The sequence below is a fragment of the Pogona vitticeps genome, chromosome 3, assembly GCF_051106095.1.
Source record: "Pogona vitticeps strain Pit_001003342236 chromosome 3, PviZW2.1, whole genome shotgun sequence".
Classification (NCBI taxonomy): domain Eukaryota; kingdom Metazoa; phylum Chordata; class Lepidosauria; order Squamata; family Agamidae; genus Pogona; species Pogona vitticeps.
Genome location: NC_135785.1, coordinates 80,542,485 through 80,570,484, shown reverse-complemented (window position 1 = coordinate 80,570,484; position 28,000 = coordinate 80,542,485). Strand labels below are relative to the sequence as shown.

The 28,000-nt window shown below is 43.4% G+C and overlaps 1 protein-coding gene and 1 long non-coding RNA gene across 2 annotated transcripts; one reads left to right on the top strand and one right to left on the bottom strand.

Moving 5' to 3' along the window:
• The first annotated feature begins 296 nt into the window (after positions 1-296).
• Positions 297-12,394, top strand: LOC144588402 (uncharacterized). The gene is made up of 2 exons (XR_013543946.1): positions 297-3,002; positions 3,384-12,394. It is a non-coding gene; the product is annotated as an uncharacterized LOC144588402 (long non-coding RNA).
• A 7,258-nt stretch (positions 12,395-19,652) lies between these two features.
• VENTX (VENT homeobox) lies at positions 19,653-27,726 on the bottom strand. Its single transcript, XM_020795001.3, has 3 exons — positions 27,486-27,726; positions 26,624-26,859; positions 19,653-20,135 (listed from the first exon to the last, which is right to left on the bottom strand). Exons 1-3 carry the CDS (start codon positions 27,646-27,648, stop codon positions 19,764-19,766), a joined length of 771 nt encoding a protein of 256 aa, XP_020650660.3. The 5' UTR covers positions 27,649-27,726; the 3' UTR covers positions 19,653-19,763.
• Positions 27,727-28,000: the final 274 nt, after the last annotated feature.

Genomic DNA, 28,000 nt, shown 5'->3' with positions numbered 1-28,000 from the left:
AATCCGGTTACTTAAATTAAGCACATAATTGAAGAATTTGGCTAAAACTAAAACTACTGAGGAGCGCCCAAATGAAATTGCTTGGCCAATTGTTCTTTCACCTTCACATTATATTACTAATCTGGAAATCTGGAGCATTTGTGTCTGAAAGTAAGTCCTACAGGAGATCAGTGAGCTAATCAGTTCTAGTCAATCAGATTTAGGATTATAATGTAAATTACCCTGTTGAATGTCATTGTTTCCTTCCATTTGGAATGGTTTGCTTGGGCAAGTGAAAGCCTTCGCGAACACAGAGGATGAGATGGTTGGACAGTGTCATCGAAGCTACCGACATGAATTTGACCCAACTCCGGGAGGCAGTGGAAGACAGGAGGGCCTGGCGTGCTCTGGTCCATGGGGTCACAAAGAGCCGGAAATGACTTAATGACAAACACCAACAACATGCTCTGCCAGTTTATATGGTTGCTGCAGGGATGTGGGGTACAAATAGTAAGCAGTTACAGTGTTATTAATAGGATTAATAGCATAAGTCAGAATTGACTTGGCAGAACATGATTATAGAACTGCTGGACAACACAGTGCCTGATGCATCAGGCTGTGGAGCCAGAGATTGGAAGTTCAGTTCCCCACGGTGTTTCCTTGACAGGGATGGGACTCATGTTAGTTGAAAATAGGAACTATATACATTAGATTTAATGGTTCATTGATGAATGTGACTTTTTAAAAAAATCAGATCGACGCTATCTCTTAACAACCTATGACAACCTATGACAATCTATGACAGCCAGTGTGGATAGAGTGACAGACTAGGACTCAGGAGACCTGGGTTCAAATCCCTGATCAGCCATAGAAACTCAGTGGTGATAGTAAAATTGTTCCTTCAATGTCTCACATGCTTTGAAAATCCTATTCATCATCATCTTAGAACTGGAAGGGACCCTATGAATCATTGAGTCCCATCCCTGTCAAGGTACTGTGGGGAATTGAACTTCCAACCTCTGGCTCCACAGCCTGATGCCTCAGACACTATGTTGTCCAGCAGTTTTATAATCATTTTCTGCCAAGTCAATTCTGACTTATGGCAACCCTTACCAGTGTTTCCTAGGTAGAGAATACTCAGAAGTGTTTCACTATTCCCACCTTCTGGGGGCATCCTGAGACCCTGCAATTTGCCCAAGACCACACAGGCTGGTCCTACTCACAGGAGGCACGGTGGGGAACCAAACTCCCAACCTTTACCTCTGCTAAAACCATTGAGCTATTCAGCCAGCTTGAAAATCCTATTAGAGTTTATATAAGTCAGATGCAACTTGACAGCATTTAACAGCTTTTGGCCAGAGAGAGCATGTGGTGTTCCAGCTGTTGTTAAACTGTAAGCCAATGGTTCCTAACTTTGGGTCTCCACATGTTATTGGGCTACAACTCCCAGAAATCCTGGCCAGCACAGTTAGTGGTGAAGGCTTCTGGGAGTTGTGGTCCGAAAACATCTGGTGACCCAAGGTTGGAAATCACTGCTTTAAGTCTTTCAGCCTTAGTCAGTACAGCTGATGGTAGGGATGATGGAAGTTGTACTCCAACAACTTGGGTGTGTGTGTCATGCTTTCAATTTCAAAACTGTATTATTTTCAAAACTGCTTTTTGCCAGTGAAATCTTAAGCAATTTTATAGCAATAAGTAGGCCCCTTTGACCCCATGGAATCTACTTCTGAGAAGAAGTTCTTAGAAGCCCATATTGCTTTGGACTGCATTGATAACATCTCAATTGTGATGCCTGTCGTGATTTTGATAACAATGAGGGGTAATTGACTCTGCATCAGGATTTCTTTCCTTAATCAAAAGAAAAACTCTTAGAGAAGCATTGTTTGAAAACATGGGTTACACAGCAGCTGAGGGAACATTCATTGAGAATAAAGGCAGAGGGGTGCATGCACAGATACATTTATTAATCCAGAAAAGCAGGCACAAAGTTAAGGGCAAAGGATTCTTCCTGAACATTTTATTTAAAGCCGATCCTAGAACAGAAGGGTGCAGAGGAACCCTCCAGGTGTTGTAGCTCTGTAATCCCATCATTCCTAGACAGTGCTTAGAGATGATAGGAGTTACAGTCCCACAACAACTGGATGTCCAGCCCTGTTCACCCCTGCCCTAATTAATGGTTGCAAGTCTGAATAGGTCACTTTCCCCAAGTCTAAAAATCTCTCACCATACCCTTCCAGAGTGAAGGCTGGGAATACTGGGAGTTGTAGTCCAATGCTTTTGAAAGGCATCATTTGGGGAAGGTGGGATTAAGCATTATATTGCTGGATGGGCAAATGGTCTGACTTAAGGCAAGTTCCTGTGACCGGAACCCTAAATGCATCTTGTGGCACACCCAAAATGAATTTTCAGCCATTGTCAAAAGTGTTAAGATTTGTTTCTCTTCTTCCTTGAGAACTCCTAACAATCCCAGCTGACAGGCCTGGAATATCTGTGGGGCCTCCCAGCCTGCTTGCTCAAGGTCTCTTGATAATTGCCATGCCAACTGTTTTCAGTACCAGAGACACAGTAAGAATTTTATCATCTTCTGATAGAGGGCAGATCAGCCGTAACAAAGTTGGATCTTGTTCTTTTGTATTACAACTCTATACTAACAAGGGGCTGAGCTGCCTGACTTCTGTCCCTTATGTAGCCAAAATAGCCCTGTCCACAAATAAGGAGGAGGAAGAGGCATCATCAGGATAGAGAAAAACCCAAGGTTTTGAAGAGATAATTTTGAAAGAATATTGGGGGTGGGGTGAGGAATGAAAAAAGGGAGATACAACACAACCCAACAACCAAATACACTGTTGAAGAGATTGGGAAACATGACGTGGAGTATCCTGAAAGGACATTCTATGCTATGGATAATTCTTTTTTCAAAAAAGTGTGCCTCAGAGTTGTCTTAACATGTAATGTATACTCTGGATGAGAGACTACTGTTAGAACAAAATATGGAGAAACAAAATGGTTTCCAGTTGGCAAAGGTATCAGACAAGGATATGATGGTCCCACAGTTTCTGTAATCTTTGACATTTCCTTTTGCCCCTGGGAATGGAATGGGTGTTGCGTTTTCCAGCTGGTGGGCCGTGGTTTTGATTTCCATGTTTATTGATACATCCTTATTAGCATTTTGATAGGTTTGGCTCTGTAGTTTGAAGTAACTATATTGGTATTTCATCTACTCCTGGCACATAATTCTTCCCAATTGTTCCAAATCTTCCCAATTTTTTCTAGCACGGAAAAAGCCTCTTAGACCCAGTGCCTATCAGCCGAGAGGCGGGGGGGCAGGAGCGGAGAGGACCACAAAATGGCTGCCGCCTCCCTGCTGGTTGCCGACTCTCAGCTGTTTGACACTCTTTTTCCAGCTGTTCCTGGGCTACAAAGGCACTGTGAGGAGCGGGGCTCAGTCTACTGTACCTGGCAAGTGACATTTTGCTGACTTTTTTTTTATTTCTGACTTCCCCCCCCCAATAGGACGCATTAATTAAATTTCAATGCATTTCTATGGGAAAATGCACTTCACAAGAGGAAATTTTCACTAGACGGCATTAACCACGGAATGGGTACATTTTGTATTGGGAGGCACTACTGTATAGTTGTTTAGTGTATTGTTTCTGCTTTCTCTTTATTTTATCCTAACCAGACAATATATTTGCATGTTGATCTTTCAATAAGCCTAATCTTTGTTTAAATTTCCCTGTAATTTCTTCGATATTACAATAAAAAGATGTTGTTCCTTCTTCATTGATCTTTACAAAGTGCCTAATGGGTTGCTAGGCAGGTACAGGAAGGCAAAACTTTATAACAGGCTCGGCCTGCAGCTTTAGGATCTGAAGGAATGCAGTTAATCACACTGTCTCCCTACCAAAATGACTGGGCCTTAAAATTGCTTATGTTTTTCCTTGAGTCTACATGTGTATTGATTTCCCCATGAGCAGATTCTGTATGGAGCTAATCACCATTTGTGTCATTCTGTTTTGTGTACAAGGGACGAAGCTCATTGACAGAGGACGCGCTTGACATAAAGATTGAATCCATGGCGTCTCCAGGTGGGAAAGACTCCTTCCTGAAACCGTGGAGAGATTCTACCCACTTGGTGCTTTTTCGCTACAGATGGACTGTTGGTCTCACTTGTTATAAAGAAGCTCCTTCCTGTTTTCGCAAGCATGCAACATGTTAATTCATTATATAAGTGTTTGCCAGTATCTTTCAGGTTGGTTTGACTGAATCACAGTATTCTGCAATCCACAAGTCTCCTACTTAGTCATTAAAGAAATATGTGAAGCCCATGTGTAGAGGGGAATGTGCCCCTCCTTCTGTGTTGCCACGCTGAATAAGAGAACAAGAATGTCTGAAGAGGGCCAATGTGATGTATCCAGATAGCTTTTCCACTTGAGCCATACCTTTCTGATTAACTTGTAAAGGTTGCCTGGATAGGATAGTGTCCTGTCTTTAGACAATTGGGTTCTTCTGCCCACAGTAGTCCTTTCTAGACATTATACTAACGCAGGGTCAGAAAATCTTTCACTTTCCAAATCATTCAGCCAAATCATTCAGTCTCTTTTGGCCACTGTGGCGGGTGGGGATGACGGAAATTGTAGTCCGAAACTAATGGAGGGCCAAAGGTTCCTTGTTCCTGTACTCACCATATGATGTCACATGGAAACAGATGTGAAATTTGGGTACAGCCATGGCAGAGATGGGGCTATGATGCACCCCTCAACTTATATGGGCTTCATACAGTTCCTGGCACCACTAAGGGACATGGTGGCGCTGTGGGTTAAACCGCAGAAGCCTCTGTGCTGCAAGAAGACCAGCAGTTGTAAGACTGAATCCACACAATGGAGTGAGCCCCCATGGCTTGTCCCAGCTCCTGCCAACCTAGCGGTTCGAAAGCATGCAAAATGCGAGTAGATAAATAAGTACCACCACGGTGGGAAGGTAACAGCATTCTGTGTCTAGTCACGCTGGCCACGTGACCACAGAAGATTGTCTACAGATAAACACTAGCTTTATGGGTTGGAAAGGGAGATGAGCACTGCCCCCTAGAGTTGGACACGACTGGACAAATTGTCAAGGGGAACCTTTAGCTTTACCTTATAGTTCCTGAAAGACTCTGCAGGCTTAGCACTTCGGTTAATATCAGAAAGGATGACGAAGCTGGTGAGGCCCAAAGACTCTGGGCAGATAGTGAGAGTGCATTTTGGAAAGCACAAACATTCAAGAAATCAGAGGCTGTGTCCATCCTTGAAAGCAGCTCCTCACTTCTTAAATGTTCAGGTTGTCCTGCAGAGGGCACTGCAGGCTGAGCTCTGGCTTAGCTGCGGCTCAGGAAAGGTTTGGGCTGTGCCACACAAAACAAAATAAGAACTCTTTTCCTTAAATATGTTCCTTAAAAGAAGAAAAGAAGTATTGTTAATGGAAAATAGTTTCCACTATTACAATTACTAACCAGCATGGCCAATAGTCAGAAGTGATGGGAAGTGCCATCCCAAACAACTTGAAGGGCACCAAAGTGGGAAGTTTGGAATTGAGCTATAAACTAATCCACACTTCTTCTATTGGGACTGGATGGGAATTCTGCTACATTTCAAACAGGATGTGCATGCACCCGATCACTGTCTTGTACCTCCCTTCTCAGAAGGGGGACTGGAGTTTCACATCTGTTTCTGCATGACATGCTATCTCATAGGTGAGTAGTACAGGAACAAGGAACCCACAACATTTTTTGGCCTACAAGTGCCATCATCCCCACCCATCATGGAAGGGATCACAGGCACCATAGGTCAAACATTTGGAAAACCAAAGATTTCCTCCCCCTGCTTTTGTATCATGTCCAGGAAGGATCACTGTGTGCCTTGAAACCTTGACTTCATGCATACTCAAACATTAATTGCAATAAGGCTAAAGGGAAGTGTTCCTATTGTTTCTTATTGAATATGCCTAAGATAGTGACCTAATATTTTCTGTCCATGAACATTAAAATATGTTACCAGAAATATTTCCAAGAGTTGATCACTAGTGAAAAAGTGACATGCTTGCATACATGGTGAAAATAAGGCATTTCCAGAGGGGTGACCATGTTATTCTTTTGAAGATAAAACAATGACAGAATCCAGTGATACTTTAAAGACTATCACATTTGAAAACTGGGCTACGGTCCATGAATGTTTTTGTCAAATAAAACTTGGTAGGCTTTAAGATGCTTTGTTGTTATAGAAACATCAGGAGTCAGGCCTACTCAGTGAAGTAATCTTCAACATGCATTCAAATTTATGACACTCAATGGGTCCCATTTCACTGTGTAAAACAGTATTCACCAATTTGATTGTGTGCATATTTACTTAGAATTAAATCCCACTTAGTTTAGTGAGCTTTTTTCTGAGGTAAATTTTCCATTTTGCACTGTTTATTTAACCATGATATGTTAGCAGCTGGAGAAGAGTGTGCAGCTTGCTTAATTTGATAAGGAATTTGAGTTATCCCAGAACAATTTCACTGATTGCTCAACATCAACCATCTTGCTCCATTGTCTGCATTTTTATAGATTATAGAAAACCCAAACAAAGACAATGCAATTGATTGCTATAATCAAATATACAATAGACTTTTTGCCTTTTTAAATGCAATCATCACTGATGCCTGAGAAATGTATCTGGAAGATAACCAGTTCAGGGACATTTGATTGTGTTAACTATTGCCTTTCCCTCTTCAAGCATTGGCATTCAATACTACAAGAATTGTTTTTCAATAACTGGTTTAAAGAGTAATCCATATCAGTTGTGGTTACTGAATTTTCCAGAGCTTGGAAATGTTTTTTTGCTTTGTTTTTTAACTAGAAGTCCTAGAATTTTCTAGTCAGGGGTTAAAGAGTTGTTGAACTCTTTCTGAAAGGGTTGATTGAGTGCTATAACCATTTCTCTCTGGGTAATAACATAACACTGCTGAGGCAGATCACTATAACACTCACCGTAGATGACTCTTGCACAGAGTTTGGAAAAACTGCTCTCTTTTAGAAGGGCTAAAATTCACAGGCTTCTCCTGACACTATGATAGTCCAGAAAGCCATTTTCCTAAGATCTGCTCTTTTGTAGAGAGGCGCTTGACTTGGCAGCTAAAATAGCCCCTGAGATGGCTTCATCCACACATGTTGACTTGAGTGGATGGGAGACACAGATATACACACACTTCACTTCACTTTGCATAATTCTGCTGACTGGCTATTGATTGTTGTCTCCTGACCACAAGGTGGGGTGCCTCATATGGCACAGAAAACTAGGAGTATTATTTATTAGATTCATTTGCACCTCATCTTTCCTACAACAGGTCCCAGGCAGATTACATGGCTCTCCTCCTCCTCGTTTTATTCTTGCAGCAACATTGTGGGGTAGGTCAGTCTGAGACAGATGACAGCCCAATGTCACCCAGTTGGCTTCATGGCTAAGGGGAGACAAGAATCTGGAGTTCCCTTACCTAATTAACTTACTATTCTTGTATTTTATGTACTAGAGGATGGAAAGAAGTACCTAGTTGTTTTCCTTTCTCCAGTAACAAGTATATCAGCTCCCTTAAGGAGCTATACTTTTTGTTAATGGGTGGGTGGGAAATACCATTTGCTATCCCCCAACACTATGCAGCAGAATGTCTTGGGGCACCCCTGGTAATTGGATATTCAAAAGAAAAAGTCATGGGCAGCAATAAAATGTTAAGAGTGTGCAGTGCTTACTTTCAGTATTATAGATTCATTTTATCCTGACCTTCAATACCACCATCATTCTTCAATCACTGAGCACCCTCAGTCATCACTGTGGCATGTGGGGAGTTCCTACCTACTCTCTAACCCCAAGCTTGCTGACACCTACTTCTTGTGTACATGGATGGTGCTGTTTTGGCTATGTGGTGACACCTGCAAGCCCTCCCCTCACTTTGGTGGTCACCCCTTCTTTCCCAGGACTCCTGCTTCTCTATCTATTCCCTGCTCCAAAACACTCATCAAGCTGCTCATGCAGTAAAGGGATACTACAGAGGAAAGGAGCAATGTGTATTTTCCCAGGTGCTGATAGCAGTGTGACCGAAATCCACAGTTCTCAAACCATATAGGCTTCAGCAGAAGTTAACAGAACAACAGAACACTTTGTTTACAAGCCTGGAACCTGAGGGTCAATTGTACTGAGCTAGATACCCATAGTATTTTCAGTGACTGTTCCATTTTTCTCTGCTTTAAACTTTCCCTGAACTCTTCTGCAGCTGGTTGCAGCCTCACACCACACTCTAAACTCCCCCGGACAATGTCCTTCTCTGATTCAAACCACATTACAATCTTCTCAAAACATCATTTGCTGTTTCAAACCATATTAAATCTGAATTTTCACTCTGCCTCTCCACTCTTCTGCCTGCTGATTGTTTGGCAATCCTACTCTAGCAATAACTTAACCTTCTTAGGGATCCTCCCCACACTGAGCAAGCACATATCAAAAGGTTAACCACGTATGGATTTCCCCATCAAGATGGCAATCCAGACGATTTAGGAGGCAAATCAGTTCAAATCAGAATTGCTTCATTTTGGAACATAGGACGCTTGGTTCATATCGAGTCAACTGATTTGCCTGCCTAGCTCAGTACTATCAGATCACATTGGCCGCATCTCCAAGGTGTCAGGCAAGCAAAGGCCTTTACCTAGCCTGAGGTCAAGACTGCAGAAACTGGAGCTATCCAGATTTTAGGCAACGGTTCCCATAGTCTCTTCTCAGTGGGCACCTTCGATGGAGTTGGAATTTGAAGGTTGATGCATCTATGAAGCTGATGACAGTTCAGCCCTGACTTAGATTTTTCATTTCTTTCTTTACTTTTTGGAACAGGAGATACTAAGGCAAGTGCGCTCATCACACAGTCTGTGGGCCACATACAGCCTCAAGGCAGTTCTGGCAGGAGAAGCCAAAGCATCCCTGAAAATGGTGCCACCAAATTTTACACACCAAGTGTGTAAACTGGCAGCTGGAAAAAAGAATTCTCATTTGCAATAAGCATTTCACATTTTACAGGTTGCTGTTGACATTCAGCCACAACAGACGAAAAGCCCCATTTCAAGTGAGCAAATGTTTGCTTTAAATGGCTTTTTGTGGTCTGCCACAGAACTTCAGTGCAAGTCTTCTGCAGTATTTGTTTTATATATTGAATTTACTGTATGTAGCAAACATCTAGCAAATTGCTACTCTGAGAAGTGTACAACAAATTAAGCATACATTACATCATAATACAAACAATAAACCTATTCCAGACATAAATCAAACTGCAGCGCATCTACATTTGAAATTGCTAATATTAAATGTCCGCCCTCTTGGTTTGCTGCCAAAATTTGGCAGTAGCAGGGAGTGTGGCCCATGGCAAGTCCTAAGGGGACAAAATTCCCTCTCTCCCCTAGGCACTGAAGTTGCCTATACCTCGGTTAAGGATTAACATGCTGATTTTCTTCATACAAAACACGTTGCCGCACTATGCTTCTTCCCCACTGTTTCAGAGTCAAAGCATTTGGGCTCAGGTTGAAAGCACTGCAGAAAACATAATTTATACCAATGTTCCTCAACTTGGTACCCTCCAGATGTGTTGGCTGACAACTCCCCTCACTACCCATTGAGCATGGTTGCTCCGATCAGCATATTGGGAGAGCACCCACTTTGAAAGAGCTACCTTATGCCATCTACTTCTCTGTGTTTTGAATTCCTAGGCTGGTCAATTTTTCAGCTGGCCCCGGACCATGCCTTTCACAGCTATTCAGAAAGTGATTGTGTTCTGTCTCCATGCTGTGAAAAAGCTTCAGCAGATCATTTTTCTATATCAGATTACTGTTTAAGAAACTAGAGCAGGGGAGTATTGAGATTTTAGGTGAGTTAGTTGGTAACTTTACAAGCTACAACCCAGGTAAGTACAAGCTGTTTCACTCTAATGCTAGAGATAGTATTATTGCTGCAGCAAGGATCTTGTGCTGGCAGAGCAAGTCAACATTCTTCAAAGCAATTCTAAAAATGGTGGCAACCCAAACAAAAAATATATATATATTGATCTTCCAATCAGCACTTATTTTGGCATCGTTGTTTTGTTCTTTAGCTAAGTGGTTGACTGAAAAAAAAAACAGGAGGCGGGATCAGGTTTTGGGATTTGCTTCTGCTTGGTGTCTCTTTGTGAATGGTAGAGAGTTCGAGAGGGTATCCTATAGACCAGTGGTCCCCAACCTTGGGCCTCCAGATGTTTTTGGACCACAACTCCCAGAAGCCTTCACCACCACCTCTGCTGGCCAGGATTTCTGGGAGTTGAAGTCTAAAAACATCTGGAGGCCCAAGGTTGGGGACCACTGCTATAGACCATCTTCACTGCTGACAAGAAGGTCGTTAACATTCAGGCTGCTCTTTGCTATGTAAAATTTGGCATCTTTTTTTCCCCTGCTGTCAACACAGGCAGAATATTGTACAGCAATACTGGGCCATTTCCTGATGTTTTGAATCATGAGAACATGTGATAGCAAATGTTCCACTCTAAAGGCCTTTGGCCTTCTTACATTGTTGAACGAGCCACTCTTCCCAAACAATTCTAGAATAGATATTGGAAAAACAATGCCACTTCTCTTATTTAGAATTTTTCCCCTTCCAAAATGTGATTTCCACTGTTTTATTCAGACAATGGAGTTAGGAGGCTGTCATTGTTTTATCAAATCACTGTTGACAATAAATTGCAACACAGTATAATCACTTCTTTAACGGTGGCTCTCACGTTGTAGGACTACAGATAATATTATCAAGAACTGACTCATCCATTATCTAATCAAAGTAGCTCTTCTTTCCAAACTGCTTTTATGTACAGCACAAGCAATACTTAAAAGGGGGAAATGCTGAGAGGCAGAATCACCACATTCTCTGTGCTGTGTCCCAATTTCTTGCTATTCATTTGAATGAAAGGCTTGGAGTGAATTCCATTACTTTTACTTTTCCAGCATATAATGCAGGCTAAAAATAGAATTTCCTCTGGCCATTGCTCAGAAAAACACAATTTTATGCAAATGGCTTTTATTTTTACCAAACCCATTTTCATCTGTTAATCGCAGCCTGTAAAATTTACAGATAAAATGACTGAATTTCATTTCAGTTCTCAAACATTACACCATTTGATTTCATATTTTAGTAATTATTTGTGATTAAATATCTTGTTAAATATTGAATTGTAAGCCTGTAAAGCAAGGCCTTCAGCTCCTCATGATTATAGATAGACTTGTATTGCAGTAATTAAACATCTTAATTTGGAAAACAAAACAGAAGCCAGACTGACAGATTTTAGTGGAACCTACCTCTCAATAATGCTGTTTTCCTGTGACAAGGGATTCTGGGAGTTGTAGTCTAAAACATCTGAAAAGTCAAAGATTTCTAAATTGTGTAGTACAGCAAGACAGGGAATTAATGACCGTTGTAACAAGCACTATAGTTACAGCATTGCATATATATGCAATGCTGTAACTATAGTGCTTGTTACAACGGTCATTAATTCCCTGTCTTGCTGTACTATACAATTTAGAAATCTCACAGGAAAATAGCATTATTGAGAGGTAGGTTCCACTAAAATCTGTCAATCTGGCTTCTGTTTTGTTTTCCAAATATTTAGGTATATAATTATCTAATAATTATGGGATGCCTAGTACGCTGTAAAGGACAGAGTAACAGACTAGCACTCAGGAGGCCTGGATTCTAATCCTGACTCAGTCATGGAAACTCACTGAGGGAGTGGTACTGGGAAAAACACTCCATAAATATCTCACTTACCTTGAAAGCCCTATTAGGGCTGCTATAAGTTGGTTCCAACTTGACTGCATATAACAACAACAATAAAATTACAGCCGTATACTGAGTGAAATCCTGTTTAATTAGAAGTTAGACTCACTGACTTCAATGGAACCTACTCTGAGGTGAGTGAATTCAGAATTTTAGCCTAAAGAAGCTTTAGTCATTTTCTTCTTCTTTCTTCTTTCCTTTCCTTTCCTCTCCTCTCCTTTCCCCCTGAGACTTGTAGAGCAGGAGTGGGTAAGCTGTGGCTAGGTTACACCTCGCAGCATTCCTTATTGTATGGCACCTAGTGCTAATGAGAACTGTAGTCCAATACCATCTAGAAGCCTTACTTTTCCAATTCCTAGTGGAAAAGATGAGACCCAAACGTTGTGTATCCCTGGCATAATATTTGGAAACACGTCTTGCACCGAGGATATTACATTGTTTATTTGTTTATTTTTAAACTTTTAGACCACCCAATTAGTTCAAGGCACTACCCTGGGCAGTTAACAGCCAGATCAAAACATATAGTATAAGAGTTGCACTAAGGCATACGTAATAAAATAAAATCAAGGCAATAAGACAATATAAGACAAGTAATTCAAATAACATCAGATACTCATTGGATGGGCAGCACAAACTTGGGAAATTCTTGGGACGATGCCCTTGAATACTTCAGTAAAGAGCATTAAGTGATATTTTAAAGGTCAGGCAGTTGGGGGCCAGGCACAGCTCAGCTAGAAGCCCATTTCAGAGGGATAATGCCACACCTGAGAAGGCTCAATTTCTAGTCAACTCCAAGCCTCTGAGTCTTCCTTTCGTGCTGTTAACAGGCATTTTCTGTTTGGCCTTCGTACTCTGCCAAACACCCTTGTTTTCATCCCTTACATAAAGTTGAACTAAACTTCAGCTTATAATCATCTGACAGCCTCTCATTGCCATTATAGATGGCGTTGTGTGATGATGGATAGCTACACAGAAGGCAAAATATTTTACTTGCTGTAATGTAGTTCATCTTATTCCTTGCTCCTACAAAGATTTGTGTAGGGAAACTCATGTAAAGCTTATTTTGGTGCACAAACTTTCTCCAAAAGTACAGGAACTTGTACCATGTACAATACTTGTAAAGAAGTGAGTTCATCAGCAAGGCCATATATAAGCCATGCTTTACAAAAAAAAAATTGTGAAGCTAACAGTTACAACAGAGCTAGAACACTTCCTGGTTGTTGTGTGTATTAATATAATTTAAAACCACAAAAGACTAGAATGCAAAAATCTAGAATAATTGCATCTCAGACTACAAGGGCCTCTCTGTATGAGAGGAAGATCAAGATAAACATGCAAATGCTTCTCTCCAAAATGTAGGTGATGGTAGGGTTGCTCAACGACTATCAAAAATAATCAGGAGAGCTTGTTCTTTTGCAAGTTTTAATAGCAAGCTGATATGGAGAAATCAGTATAGTAGATGGTTTGTTTTCTTCCTGTTTATATCTGCACGTCAGAATGTTCTTATAGACAGTGGTTGGTTAAAACATTAGTAACCCTTGGAAGTGAACTCTTGTTGTTAGGTGCTGTCAAAGTCAAGTCACTTCCAATTTGGCTTCCTTTATTAAGTCAATTCACCTCTTATTTGGTCTACTCATGAAGACTGAACATATCCAGGAAGATTTTCCAAGTAAATTTCAGATAAGGATTTATGTGTTTACTTAGAAGTAAACCAAGTTAGTTCACTGAGACTTTCTATCAAGTAATAAGTATGATTGTAGCTTTTATTGCATAAAGGCTGAATTGCTTGTGGATCAGGTAGCAATTTTTTTGGGAGGAAAGATTGCTGAGCAATCTTTCCTCCCAAGTGAGAGACTTGATGAACTTTAAAATGTGTTAAACTCCTTTTGGGTGGGAGATAGGCAAAGCATAAAGTTCCTGTTGAGACAGAATATAGAGGAACAGAATGGTTTCCCATCGGCAGAGGTGTTAGACCCTAAGGGTGTGCTTTATCTCCCCATCTGTTCAGTCTGTATGCAAACATCTCGCATGGAAAGTTAGATCAGATATATGACCTGTGAAAATCAGTGGAAGGAACACCAGTAATGGAAGACATGCCATATTAATGGCACAAAATAGCAACCAAGTGAAGTCACTATTGATGGAAGACGAAGTAAGAAAATGCAAAAGGATTACACTTGAACACTAAGAAAGCAAAAACAACATCTACAGAAGAATTACAGAACTTTAATTTCAATATTGAAGACACTGAAATTGTTGAAGGTTCTCTACAGCTAAGTTCAACCATCCACTCAAAGGGAGACTGCAGGCAAGAAATGAGAAATCTGAGATTTGGAAGGGAAACCAACAGAGACTCGAAAGGAACCCTATGAGTAATGCTATATTGCTAGTTACCAAACCCAATATAGTCCAGAAGCAGTGGCATTGACATTGCTGTAGCTGGGTCACATGCACCCGCCTAGTCAAAAAGAAGCCCAAAAATCAAAGCTGGAAGGAGACCTCTGGTCACTTCCAGTTTTATTTTCTTTCCTGTTTTTTTCTAAGCATTTCCAGGCCTTGTGGCAGCCTGAGATGTCCCAGGAAATGAAACTTTGGCCTCCACCTCCACCAGATTTACTCATGCCTTTTTGGATTGGTCTAACTAAAGGGATTATTCTATGGAAGGATTGGGGACTCCTGGATCCTTCAAACGTTTTGTCCTCTACAACGGCATTCAACCTCAACCCCCTGTTATCTCCTGAGGGTTTTCTAAATACACCATGGGATGGGCTTATGAAACGCTGTATCACAGATTTGTTTTCCCTGCAGGGTATTTTCCAGCACTTAGAAATTTTATGGTGTTATATATTACAATTCCCAGAATCTACTAACAAACAGCTCTGTATTTTGCACGGTTTGGAAGAAATCGGTCAAGGCTTGGACACTTTCCGGGAGGCCTACAAAGCCGGTTGTATGAATTGTGGGTAAAATCTGGCAAGACCTTCGGCACCAAACGGCAGAGCTAAGGGTGAAGGATACTGAGAACGGTAACCCAGCCGCATTAAGAAGATCACAAGAGCGCGCGCGCGCTTTCTCTCTGGCCTGATAGTTCCGAGGTGCAATGGATGCCTGTGTCCAGTAGGTGGTGATGACGAAGCCTCTTTGAACTCAGCCTTGAAACGTGGCAGGGCTCGGGGGGAGGGGTGGAGCGGGGAGGGGAGGGGAGTTCCTCTCATCTCCCTCTCATTCCGGCGCGGAGCATCGCCGAGCTGCGGGAATCCCCTTTGAAGCAACTCTCGCCTCGCTTCAAATTCCCAACTGCGAAACCTGCCCTCTCATTATCTCCGGCCCCGTCTCGGCTCAGAAGGCGGTGGTGATGGAGTGACAGGACGGGCAAACGCGTTGCGGGCGGCCGTTTCCTGCTGGGCCCCGCCGTCCCTGACACACTTCAGGCTGCCGAGAAGAGTGGCGATTTTCTCACCTTCCTTCGAATCCAACCCCACCCCCGCAGCTCCAGCCCGCGCCCGCCCTTGCAAATGGCTTGAGCTGCGACTCACAATTTCTTTTCTTTTCTTTTTGGCGGCACACCTTTGATCTCCTTTGTCAAAACATTTACTTTGAAATTCACCGGCTTTGGGAATGGTGGGGGGGGGGGTGGCACAGGAAGGGGGCGGGGGGGAGGAGGAGCCATCCGGCCGCCCAGGGTGGAAACCGACCAGCGGGAGTTCTCCTTTTAGACGCAAACGATCTCGGTCGCGGCCCGATCCGAGCGCTTCTTTCGGCTTTTTGAAACTGATCAAAAGGCTCGTCCTTCGAGATGCGCGAGCCGAGGAGAAGCGCCGGCGGAGAAGAGACGGCACACATTCGGAGGCTGGTGTCACGCAGCAAGTGGGTCATCTGAAGAAGCATCGGTTGGTGGGGGAGCGGGGCGGGGGAGAGCTGCCCGTTTCTAGCTTTTCGGCGGAGGAGTGGAAGATCTAGGGCAGGGTTGGGGCATGCGCGGCCCTCCGCATAGTCTGACTACAACTCCCATCAGCCCTAGCCAGCAGAGTCAAGGATGATGGGCATCGCTATCACACACCGCCTGGACGGGCCTCACTGTAGCCTAACGCTGATGAGAAGGCTAGGTATATAGACTGTGGCGCCAGCCTTTGGGGCAGCATCAATTTCCCAGCAGGGCTGCCGGGAAGCGCCCCATCTCGGCGCCGCCCAGGAGCTGCAGCTGTCCGTGGTGCTGAACGTATCCGAGTCAATACTGTAGTCCCATCGGTAGAATGACTCTCAGGCGGCAATCTGATGCCCACTTACTGTATTGAGAAGTTTGCCTCATTGAACCCAATCTTTTATTTACTCCATTTTGGATAATAGGGTTTTCAAATTAAAATGTTCAGAAATGTTGTGCAGTGCTAACCAAAGTAAACTTGAGTGCCATGGGCTGCCACAGTGCCACTGAAAGTTCTTCCACTGGTTGTCTTATCAACATTCCTCTGGCAGTGTCACCTTCCACTACTACTGTCAGTTGAGTTGTCCTTTAGGAGTCACTCCACTCCCATCACTAATGGCACTATCAATTCCCCTCTACTATGACCTGGAAAGGGTTCCCAATAATGCTGGGAAAACTTGAAGGCAGCAGAAAAAGAGGAAGACCACATATAAGAGGGATTGGCTAAATAAAGGGAGCAACAGCCTTGATTTCATAAGACCTGAGCAGGACTGTTGATGACTCAGTTCAGAGTTGCTATAAGCCAGAGGTGACTTGACTGCACATAACAACAATAGAACCTACTTTTCAGCAGGCATTCATGTGGGACATTCAAATTTCACATTTCCTCCCAGCGATCTCAAGGAAGCCCAGAGAGCCTTCTTCATCCCCATTTTATCTTCACAAAAGCCTTGTGAAGCAGGAAACACATAGAGAACATGCCTAGCCTGAGATCATTCAGTGACTTTCATGGCTTGATGGAGGCGTGAACCTGAGTCCCACACCATCAATCCAACCACTTCACCTAATAGCGCATACAGGATTGCACTGTAAGGCTGCAGTCATAGGTGATGTGATCAAGTCTTGCTACACTTAAGCAGACATTTCCATTACATTCAGCTGAATTCAGTGCCTTTCATTATTGTAGCAGGACTACTTCCTCAAAAATTGCTAAGCCTAGTGTGCCACATCCAAGTAAAGCCAGGTGCAAGGAAACTGAAAGTTTTACAGTCTTCTTCAGAGGCAGCGGCACACATGAATGGGTTTCACTTTCTTCTTACATTAATTCAAGCAGGAAGAAGTGGCTTAAGGTTAAACCACTGGGCCAATATTGCAGCTGCATGGAATAACATCTCTGTTCAAAATATAAAGGCTTGATGGATGTATTAAAGCAAACATTGTTTCTATGAAGTGCCATTTTGTGTATAACCCCAATCCCATCAAGCAACTATTTCACACAGGGAATCAGAAATGAGCAATATTACTTCACAGCATTTTACAATGGAGGTGCCTTATCTGGTATCCAATCTGACCATCTATTTTATATCACAGATACAATGTACAGTATGTGACCACTTCAAAGATAGTGGCTCAGGATCTACTGGCAGATCTCTGAGTGATCTTAAATAGATCAGCACATATTTTTGTTCCCAATTATTTAATAAGAGCAACAACAAAAATATGACTAGCCAGCGCCCAATTACACTGCTAAAATAAACAAACTTGTGAACTGCCCAGAGTAGTGCTTGCCCTGATGATGCGGTATATCAATCAGTCAATCAATCACTCTTAATCAAATATTTATTTTATTTTGTTTTATTTATATCCCGCCTATCTAGTTGGTTAAGACCACTCTAGGCGGCTCTAAATAATTTTTTTTGGCTGACACTGATTGATTTATACTGCCCCCATTAGTACAAGTACTACACTAGGCAATTTAATGTTTAAAATGTGACTCCCACTTAAAAAAACCATTCAGCAATATGGTGGGGTCTTACAATGTAAGTCTAAAACTCATACAAAAAAAATTAACAGCAATATAAATGGGAATAGAGTTTGATTCAACACTGTACCTTGTTGATAGGGCTGGAGTTGATGATCCATAAGGGTTCTTCCAGCTCTGCCATTCTAAAATTATTTTTATTATATCACTTGTAGAATAATTAATGTAACTTAAAGACTATGTTAACTGCTTGCAATTTGTTTGATTTTTTTAGCGGTCCAATGAAAGGTATCACCTACTCTTACATTTATGTAATCTTGAAGACCACATGGCCTTTTCCTTGTTTATATGAAAGCAAAGATTATCTTAAGATGTTTTCAATTTTAATTTAAGTTGGTGAGTACTGCCTTCCAATACTTCATAGACTACATGTAATGTTTCTATTCAGCTTCACATTCCACAGCTGAAAACTCTTTCCATTTCCTCATTAATGTAATTCATTGATTTTATCAACTAAATTGATAGAATGGTACAGTCGATGTCATTAGTGAGCATAAAAAAACCACTTAGCTTAGCTCTGTTATGTCCCTCCTCTCTTACTGCTGGGTTGGGGAATCTCTGTTCCTCCAGATGGCTGACAAATTTTCACAATCCCTTATCACTGAACATTCTAATAATGACAGTAAAAATAGACCAAGACAGTCAGAGGACAAAGGTACTCCTGTCCTGCCTTGCCAAATATAGGCTGAAATCCTGTTGAGCAGTTATGCCAATGGTGTAACATTTGGAAGCATATTGCTACAAGTTCAGACTTCTCCATAGACATTATCTGTGCTATACAGAGTCATGCAACTTGGCATGCAACAGACAATGCCTATGGAGTTTTCTCAACATATGGCAATTCTTGTCTAAATATTACACCAACTACACAACAGGATTTCAACCATAGTTTGGCTAAGCTGCAGCTCTCCAGTTGTTTTGAACCCACCAGACTTAAACAGCACTGCCAATGGTGGGGCATGATGGGGGCTACAATCCAACTCTATCCGGACAACTACTGTTGCTTACTCTTTACTAGACACAAAAAGTTTTTTTTCCCAGAAGAAAATGCTACTCATTGCTCATATATGCCTTGTACAGCAAGATATCCAAAGCCAAGGATACTTGAAAAGTATGTTGAGTTGTGCACCTTTATGACTCATTTCCAATGAGTCACCTCTCTTTGAAACGTAAGTCTGTCACTCCTAACAACTCAAATTATTCCAGAACATTTCAAGAAGAAATCAAGTTGCTTTCACACAATACTCAAGATCAGCCTTCCCCGACCGGGCATCCTCTAGCTGTATGTGACTGCAGCTCTCATAATCTCAGCCAGCAATGGCCACACTCTTTAGTATGATGGGAGTTCTAGTCCAAGACAGCTGGAAGGAGCCAGATTGGAGAAGGCGGGTATCACTAGCAAACAAGTAAAAGTGCTAAATAATATGTTTGTGTCTTCGGAGATAAAGAAGACTAATAATGATGTATATGGTGATTTCTTACGGCAATTCACCTCCAAAAGTTGCATTTTTGTGTTATTCCAGCATACTTAGGCAAGAGTATTTAGGCATTGAGTAGGATCCTTAGTCCTTCTAGCCTAGTATTGTCTGCTCAGATTTGGCAGCAATACCTGTCCAAGAGTTCAGACATGATTCTTTCCTAGACATACCCATTGATCCTGGTATTGTCTGATGGAATCACATTGCTCTGAGCGGCTTAGCTTCCAAAAATCAGATACAATAGATGTATTCAGGATTGCTAGACCTTTATACACATAGCAGTTACATCACAGCTTGATTTCTGATGCATGCCTTTCTATAACACTAGATCAAAGCCATCAACCAAAACAATAACCTTTAAAAATACACAGCCAACACTGTTTTGATGCTTGATTTAAAAACATTTTAATGGTAGTTGTTAAAATTTCCCTAAATGCTGTCCCCAATCACCATTGTATTCTGTCATCAAATCCTTGATAGAAAATGTTGTCTTAACTGTCCCCCTCTTCCTGTTCAGGTGTTGCAGAAGATTGCTCACTGTCCAGATGTCCATCGCATGCAACAGGATGCTCTGGGGAAGAGGGCAGAGAAGAACAAGGCAAGGGTGGGTCGGTTGGAGGGTGATGCTCTTCAAAAAAACTATCAGGAGGATCAGATGGCATGCCCAAACTTGGTCTCAGAGGCCATGTTAAAGGCAGAATGGTCTCTTGAGGTAGGACAGAATACATGACAAATTCAAAGAGTCTGCATTGCCTCTCATGGTCAAGTTCTGGAGAGAAGGGATAACATTGCCGCACACTCTTCCACTGTTCTTGTAGTTGTCGTTTGAACTTGCTCCTGCGATTCTGGAACCAGATTCTCACCTAATAAGAAAAAGAAATGTTCATAGTCCTAGGGTGATCACTAACTGTAGCCCCCCCCCTTCACTTGACCCTTCCAGCATAGCTGATTAGGGCCATAAAGGAGACTATGATTGATTGGTTCATTAATGTTATTGATTCATCACGGAGGGGATGCTTCCCTCCGTTTAAAAGAAACCATCATCCATCCCATCATCAAACACCTCCAGTTCACATCAGAGAGCCTTAACAATTTCCGTCCAATTGTTAACATACAGTTCCTGGAAGAGATGACCAAGGGAGTGGTGACAAATCAGCTTCAGTCATACCAGGAGGATCAGGACTGCCTTGACCCATTCCAGTCTGGATTCAGGCCATGACAGGGAACTGAGACAACACGGGTGGTGCTGCAGGATGACCTTTTAAGGGAGGCTGACAGGGGCAGATGCACCCTGTTGGTACTCCTAGATCTCTCAGCAGCTTTTGAAACCGTCAACCATGGTATCCTCCTAGGCAGGCTCTCTGGGGTTGGGATTGACAGTTTAGCATGGCTCCAAACCTTCCTTGAGGACCATGTCCAGAGACTTCAGCTAGGGGAGAAGGTTTCAGCATCTCGGACCCTACAATACGGGGTTTCTCAGCAACTGACATTATTCCCAATATTGTTAAGCTGTTGGGGGAGGTCATCAGGGGATCTGGAGTGAGCTGTCATCAGTATGCTGATGATACCCAATTCTCTCTCTCTCTCTATTACCACCTCTGCAGTGGATATCGTCCAGATGCTTGAGCATTGCCTGGTTTCAGTGTATTGGAATAGATCAGGGCTAACAAGCTCAAACTGGACCCGGAGAAAGCAGAGATTTTGTAACCTATCACTGCAGAGGTGATAGGTTAGGGGGAATGGTTCCTAGGCTGGTTCCTCCAGTTTAGGGACCAACTGCATAATTTGGGCCCAGCTCTTTCTTGGGAGTTCCAGATTGCAGTCGAGATCAGCCTTTAACCAGCTTAGGCTAATCGCCCAACTTCACCCCTACCTAGATGAGGACTCCCTCAGGACTTTGGTGTAGGCCCTGGATCATCTCCCAGATCAACTACTACAATGTTCTGTACATGGGGCTTCCCTTGAGCCTGATCTGGACAAGTCAGTGGGCCCAGACTGTGGCAGCCAGACTGGTGTTGGGTGCAAGTAAATTTAACCACATTGCTCTGGCTCACTTCCACTGGTTCCCCGTGGCATCCTGGATCAGGTTCGAAGTTTTAACACTCACATACAAAGCCCTTCACGATTTGGGCCCCTGTTACTTGTCAGAGTGCCTCTCCTTAATATCATCCACCCAACCCACAAGATCATCCCCGTCGTTGAGGCTCCTCCAGGTGGCCACCCTGAGGGAGGCCCATTAATCCCCTACACAAGGTAGAGCCTTCTTCATGGTTGCTTCATCTTTATGGAACCAGCTTCCAGAGAAGCTCCATCAAGCCCCTTCCCTGTTGAGATTTAGGAAGCAATTAAAGACATCCACTCTGGATGCATGTGATTAGTCATTGCAATCTGTTTTTAGGGTTATTGTTGCTGCTTTTAATGTTTCTACATTTATTTTTGTTTTCTATTATAAGTGTTGCAACCACCCAGAATAGCACCTTGACACTAACTAATGGGAATGTGATACAACGTCATTTCCAGTTTTTACAAAGAGCAACCGTCCAGTGCTTAAAATTCTAACAATTCAAAGGTTTAGGAACAGAAATGCCTTCAGCTGCTTAAAATACAATGAGCTCCCTTGGGAAAAGAATTCCTTGGGGTGGGACATCATAGAGGAAGTCCCCTCCTTTGTTGCCACTCTTTTGATCTCTAATGGTAGCCCTACACAGAGAAGATTCAGTGACCTCATGCAGTTCGCCCTGTGGGAGGTGATACAGGGAAGGCGTGCCTTAAGGTACAAGGCCCTAAGCTGTGGACAGCACCAACTAGCCTCCCAAACTCAGCTTGCAATCACACAAGAAACCTGTGACACTAAGAAAATGTGTTCCTTGTGAAGTTTCTCTGCGAAAACCCGGCCTCCTTTATTTTGAACCAATTGCAGTTTGGAAACAGTCTGCAGGTATAACTTCATAAGTACTACATAACAGCAGTCTAAACAGAATGTTACTACAGTATGAATCCCTGTTGCCTGTTTATCCCTTCAAAAGAGAATTTACATCTGCTGTACTCAGCAGGGCTGCTCTATACACCAGAAAGGGGTGGTGGTGGTGGTTAATGGTTACTTCCAAGCTACTAACATGATATTTCAGAATGAGGATAAGTTCATCTCAAAGAGGCTGAATGCTCTTCCTTGCCTCTTCCCAGATAATGGAGTCATCTATCCATAGCACCTTCCATTGCACCCACCGAGGCTGCCTCCAAATAATTCCACACTAAGCAGAGGATGGAGGCATGTCTAGCCCTTCAGATGTTGCTAGATTGCCATGTTGCTAGATTCTCATGAACTCTAGCCAGCACAGCTAGTGGTGAAGACTGATGGGAGCAGCTGTCCAGTAGAGACCAAGTGTTCATTAATCCTGTGCTAAAGACTGCACTATTAGTTATTATGAAACTCTGTAAACATGCTACATGGCACTAAAGGGCAATGAAACTGCTGAAACGAACACATTCCTCCCTAGTCAGCAATAGGGTTTATTCAAAGAAAAGAAATATATATGTTTGAGTCAAAGTACATTTGCACTTCCAAATGTGGGTAGTCCTACCTATTTTTACAAGAGAACAAACACTGCACTTAAAAGCTTAGGCTATCCAACATTCAGACATTTGTCTATGTGATTACATATTGTAACAGTAAAATCAAGAGGCGAGGCGTGATGGGTACCTAATCAGCCTTGAAACAGGTTTTTCATTCCAAAATGAATGGGAATATGATAGGTACCAGCCTTCCATCTGCAAAAGTCAGCACTTAAAGCTTCTCTTCCAGTTTCAGGCCACAGCAGGTTATTTGGCTGCTGCCAACAAGTGCTCTTTCTTACTCACAATCTCACCTATAAAATGTTCCAGATGCTTTGGATTGTAACTACCATCAGCCTCAGCCAACAGGGCCAATGATAAGGAATTCTGGGCATTATACAGTGGTGCCTCACTTTACGATTGCACTGCATTATGACAAATCGGCTTTACGACGATCTTTTTGTGATCACAAAACAATGGTCTAAATGGAGGAATTTTGCTTTGGGATGATTGGTTCCCTGCTTCGGAACCAATTCTTCACAAAACGATGATTTTTCAGCAGCTGATCGGTGGTTCCAAAATGGCCACCGGGTAAATAAAATGGCTCCCTGTTGCGTTTAGGGATGGATTCCTCGCTATACAGGCAGCAAAAATGGCCGCTGTATGGAGGATCTTCACTAGACGGTGAGTTTTAAGCCCACTGGAATGCATTGAAAGGTTTTCAATGTGTTTCAATGGGCTTTTTATTTCCGCTTTATGATGTTTTCACTTAACGGCGATTTTCCTGGAACGGATTATCGCCGTTAAGCGAGGGACCACTGTAGTCCAAAGCATCTGCAAGCCTTGAGTGTACAGAAAGCAGTCACAGAAGCTCCCACAGACTAGTCGATTACTATGACTAATTTCAAGGGGGGTGGTGGTAACTGTGTTAAGGTGCTGAAGGAAATACACAGCATCACTTGTTAATGAAAAGCTCTGAAGTGCCTTCAAGACGAACAACCTTTAAATGTCAGAAGTGTTTGTTAATCACAGCCAACTTCAACAGATGTACCAGAGGCTACAGCCACAAGATGTGTGTGTTACTTGCCTTCAAGTCAGAACCAACTTAGGGAGACCCTAACCATGCTTTCAAAGTTAATGAAATATTTAAGGATTGTTGTTGTTTTTACCAGTTCCCTTCCTCCTCCCCTGTGAGTTTTCATAATCCAGAGTGGATTCAAATACAGGTCTTCCGAGTCCTAGTCTGTCACTTTGTCCACTACAGCACCAGATATAGTACATCTAAATTATATCTACTTCCATTCTGTGTATTTCTGCTCAAGGCATTCAGGATAAGAACATTAGCACTAATCTGGAATAACAGCAGAAGCCTGGCCTTCTCCTCCCTGTGGACATTTAGGAAGCAACACAACCGAAGACGTTAAGGAAAGCTTTCCACAATGACCCTAGGTAAAGGTAAAGGTTCTTGGTGCTGTGAAGATATTTTGCACGGAGATATTTACATGCTGAGTGAGTGAGTGGAAGGTGATTTATTAATAGGAAGATGCATTAAATAAAGCTGATTTATTCAGTAAGGTCTGACAGGCTCTTCCAGTGACATATGAATCAGGCTGTGGTACACAATAACATAGGTAAGCTTTTAAGTGCCCCACTTGGATTCAGAGCATGGAAAAGCTACTCTTTTTTTACTATATCTCCCAGAATTCACCAGCAATTGCCATGCTGGTTGGAGATATATGGGAATTTTACCTTTCCCAGCTCTAGTAAAGGTAAAGGTAAACGTTCCCCTTGACAATGTTTTTGTCCAGTCGCATTCGACTCTAGGGGGTGGTGCTCATCCCCGTTTCCAAGCCATAGAGCCAGTGTTTGTCCAAAGACAATCTTCCGTGGTCACATGGCCAGTGCGACTTAGACACGGAACACTGTTTTCTTCCCACCGAGGTGGTCCCTATTTATCTACTTCCATTTGCATGCTTTCAAACCGCTAGGTTGGCGGGAGCTGGGACAAGCGACGGGTGCTCACTCCGTCGCATGGATTCGATCTTACGACTGCTTGGTCTTCTGACCCTGCAGCACAGGCTTCTGCGGTTTAGCCCGCAGCGCCACCACTTTACAACTGTAGTCTGTAAAGCTGCCAACATACTTTATTCCTTTGTCGACTTCCCAAACAAAAATAATAGTCATATAATGTAACCTGAACTATAGTAGTGTAAATAGTATAGGTATGAGCTGCAAATAACATAAGAAAGCTGTGTGGGTGCCACTATAGCATAAAAATGTGAAACTTACTCTCTCAAAACACAGCAAGGATACTACAGGGGCCATACAGATGTGAATTTCAGGATTATTTGGTTTCTAAAACATATTTATTAAATTTTGACAATTTAGTTCTGTAACTTGTAGCCCAATCTTCCATCCCAAAGTGGCATGCTTTTCTAACCATTACACAGTGATTATTCAGGATGATGATTCCTGATAAAAGAAAGGATCTCATAAAAGGCTAGCTTGTCAATGAGATTCCAGAAGGAAAAGTTATATCCAAAGCAACTGAGACTCCAAGGCAGCAAGACATGAAACAAACTAGCAATGGTTGGAGGAAAGAAAAACCTGCCTTGCATTCCAAGGCACTAATCACCGCTGCCTCTGTGTTAGCTACTCATATCCACACAATGGATGGAAGGAAAACCTCCAGGGCTATGTTGCAAGGTTCGGTTGTGTCAAATTAAGAGCTACAGGTCCTGTGAAGAAACACAGGGAAGCAGGAGGTAGACCTACAGGTCCCATACTCTGTATCTTCACCCAAACACAGACATTGTGTCCACCTCTGAAGGTGCCATAATTTTACTTGAAGCCTTTCCTGTATGTTGCTATAAGGTGGGGAGGGCACTTGTGTGTCCAGGGGCCCAGCTGTCCTATTTTCCACCACTTCGACTTTTTCCCCAAAGCATTTTGGTGAGTGGGAGGTTCTTCTGGATCATGCAAAGGTGTGGAGACCACACATACCCCTAGACAGCTGTGAAATGGAGAGCCAGATCCCAAGGAGATTTGGTTCTCTAACTTGAGGGTGTGGATGCTCCTTCTTGGACTACAACTCTTAGACATTCCGATCAATGGTTGTACTGGCTAAGGCTTGTGGGAGTTGTAGTCCAAGAAGGGAATAGTAAAATCCTTTTGGAGTATTCTACACCTAGAAAGCTCTGGAAGGGATCACCCTAAAGCGGAATTAACCTGACCATGTGATTATTAATTAAGACGTCCAAGAACACCTGAGGCCCCTAAATGTGGGAATTCAGGCCTTGCAGATTCTTGGAAGCTTGATTTTCCAGTTTTGGAAAATCAGTGGCGCAGGCTCAAGAAATGCTTGCAGGCTGCACAATCTACATCATTTTCATCCTTCCTATAAGCACAGTGGTCCCCAACCTTGGGCCTCCAGATGTTCTTGAACTACAACTCCCAGAAACCCTCACCACCACTTCTGCTGGCCAGGATTTCTGAGAGTTGAAGTCCAAGAACATCTGGAGGCCCAAGTTTGGGGACCACTGCTATAAGGGCTATTCCAATACATACAAAAAGCAGATAATTTTGCCAATTTAAAATAAAAACAGAATTAAAACTCTCTCCCCCCTCCCCTTCGGCCCGCTCAATTACATTCCCAACCACAGTACTCATCAACTCTAAGTTTCTTTTAAAAAAAAAACCCAAAGCGAGATAACTTTGAACCACTGCCCCAAGAGCAAAGATGACGACTTTGCTCCGCCCTCCTGCTTTCAGATAAGGGGAAACGTCTCTCCCAACTCACTTGGGTCTCGGTGAGATTCAGAGAAGCAGCCAGGCTACCTCTTTCCTCCGCTCCCACGTAGCTTTTTCGTCGGAAGGTTTCCTCCAGCACCTCCAGCTGTTCCGAGGTGAAGACAGTGCGGGCCCGGCGCGCTGTCAGCGGCAGATATTGGCTGCCTCCGTCCTCCGGGCTACCATCTTCTAGGTCCTCCACCTGCCCAGACGCCCCCTCTGGACTCGCCTGGGTTTCTTCGACAGCTACAGATGGAGGGGGGGAGAACAAACAAACAATGGGGGAGCAGTTGCAGGTAGATTTCTTTTTCAGCGCTCCAATAAATCCCCCTCCCCGGTGATAGATCAATCAGGGTTTTGTTTTTTTTAAAAAAGGACACACGATCCCGTAATATATGACGGGCTATAAGTGATTTAATTGAATAAGCAAGCAAATAAATAATCTCCTAAAATCCCTTCGAGCAACCCGCGGCTGATGGGCCTCAGCCGGCTCCCAGCGGTCCCAGTAATGGTCCGGCACCCCTTCCCCAGTTTGCGGAGGTGCAAGGAAATCATAGGGACGCGCTGAAAGGGTATTGTTCTGGCATGGTTTTTATTTATTTAAAAATATTTTTACCCCGCCTTCCTCCTGGAAAAGGACCCAAGGCGGCTTACAACAATGAAAGGCAATCGTTTTTAAAGATGAGAAGTTGCTCTTATGCACACTGAGCCCCGAATCAAGCCGGTGGCCCAGACACCATTAGCCGTGGCTCCTCTATTTGCCCTAGCCAAGGTTTGGCCGGCAACAGCACGACGGCCGCTCGGTTTCTCTGCCTCTCCACCGCCGTCGCGTTGCTCGGGGGGGGGGGGGGGGCTTGCCAGCCCTGACTTACCGCAGGCGCCTGGGCAAACCGCGGGCCCCTCTGGCGCCTGGGGGTGGGCGGGGCCTTCGAGGGCTCCGTCCGCCGGGGGGCTGGTCTCTTCAGGGGGGACACGTTGAAAAGAAGGGGCGGAAGAGACGGGGGACCCTTCCTGACTGCTGGGCTCGTGGGCCATGTAGTCCGGCTCGAAGGGGCGCGTCCTTGAAGACCCTTGCGCCAAACTTGGCCCTGCCTGCCACGTATTTATAGACCTTCCTCGTGACTTCGTGAAAGGCCGGCTGCTAATTCCCGGCAGTTACCTCGGGGGCAGAAGAGGAGGGAGGGGAAAACAAACCTCATACACGTGTGTCCACCTTATTGGAGCCGTACTCGGGGTTCCCGGCCAAACTGCGACTCGCTGGGACGCGCTTAAAACAAAACACGCTTCAGCAACTGACCGCGTCCTCGGAAGACCGTCGGCACCGCATGAGAACGTGAGGACGTGGCTCCCTGATGTCCTCATGGGGACTTACGTGTAAATGGGTTCA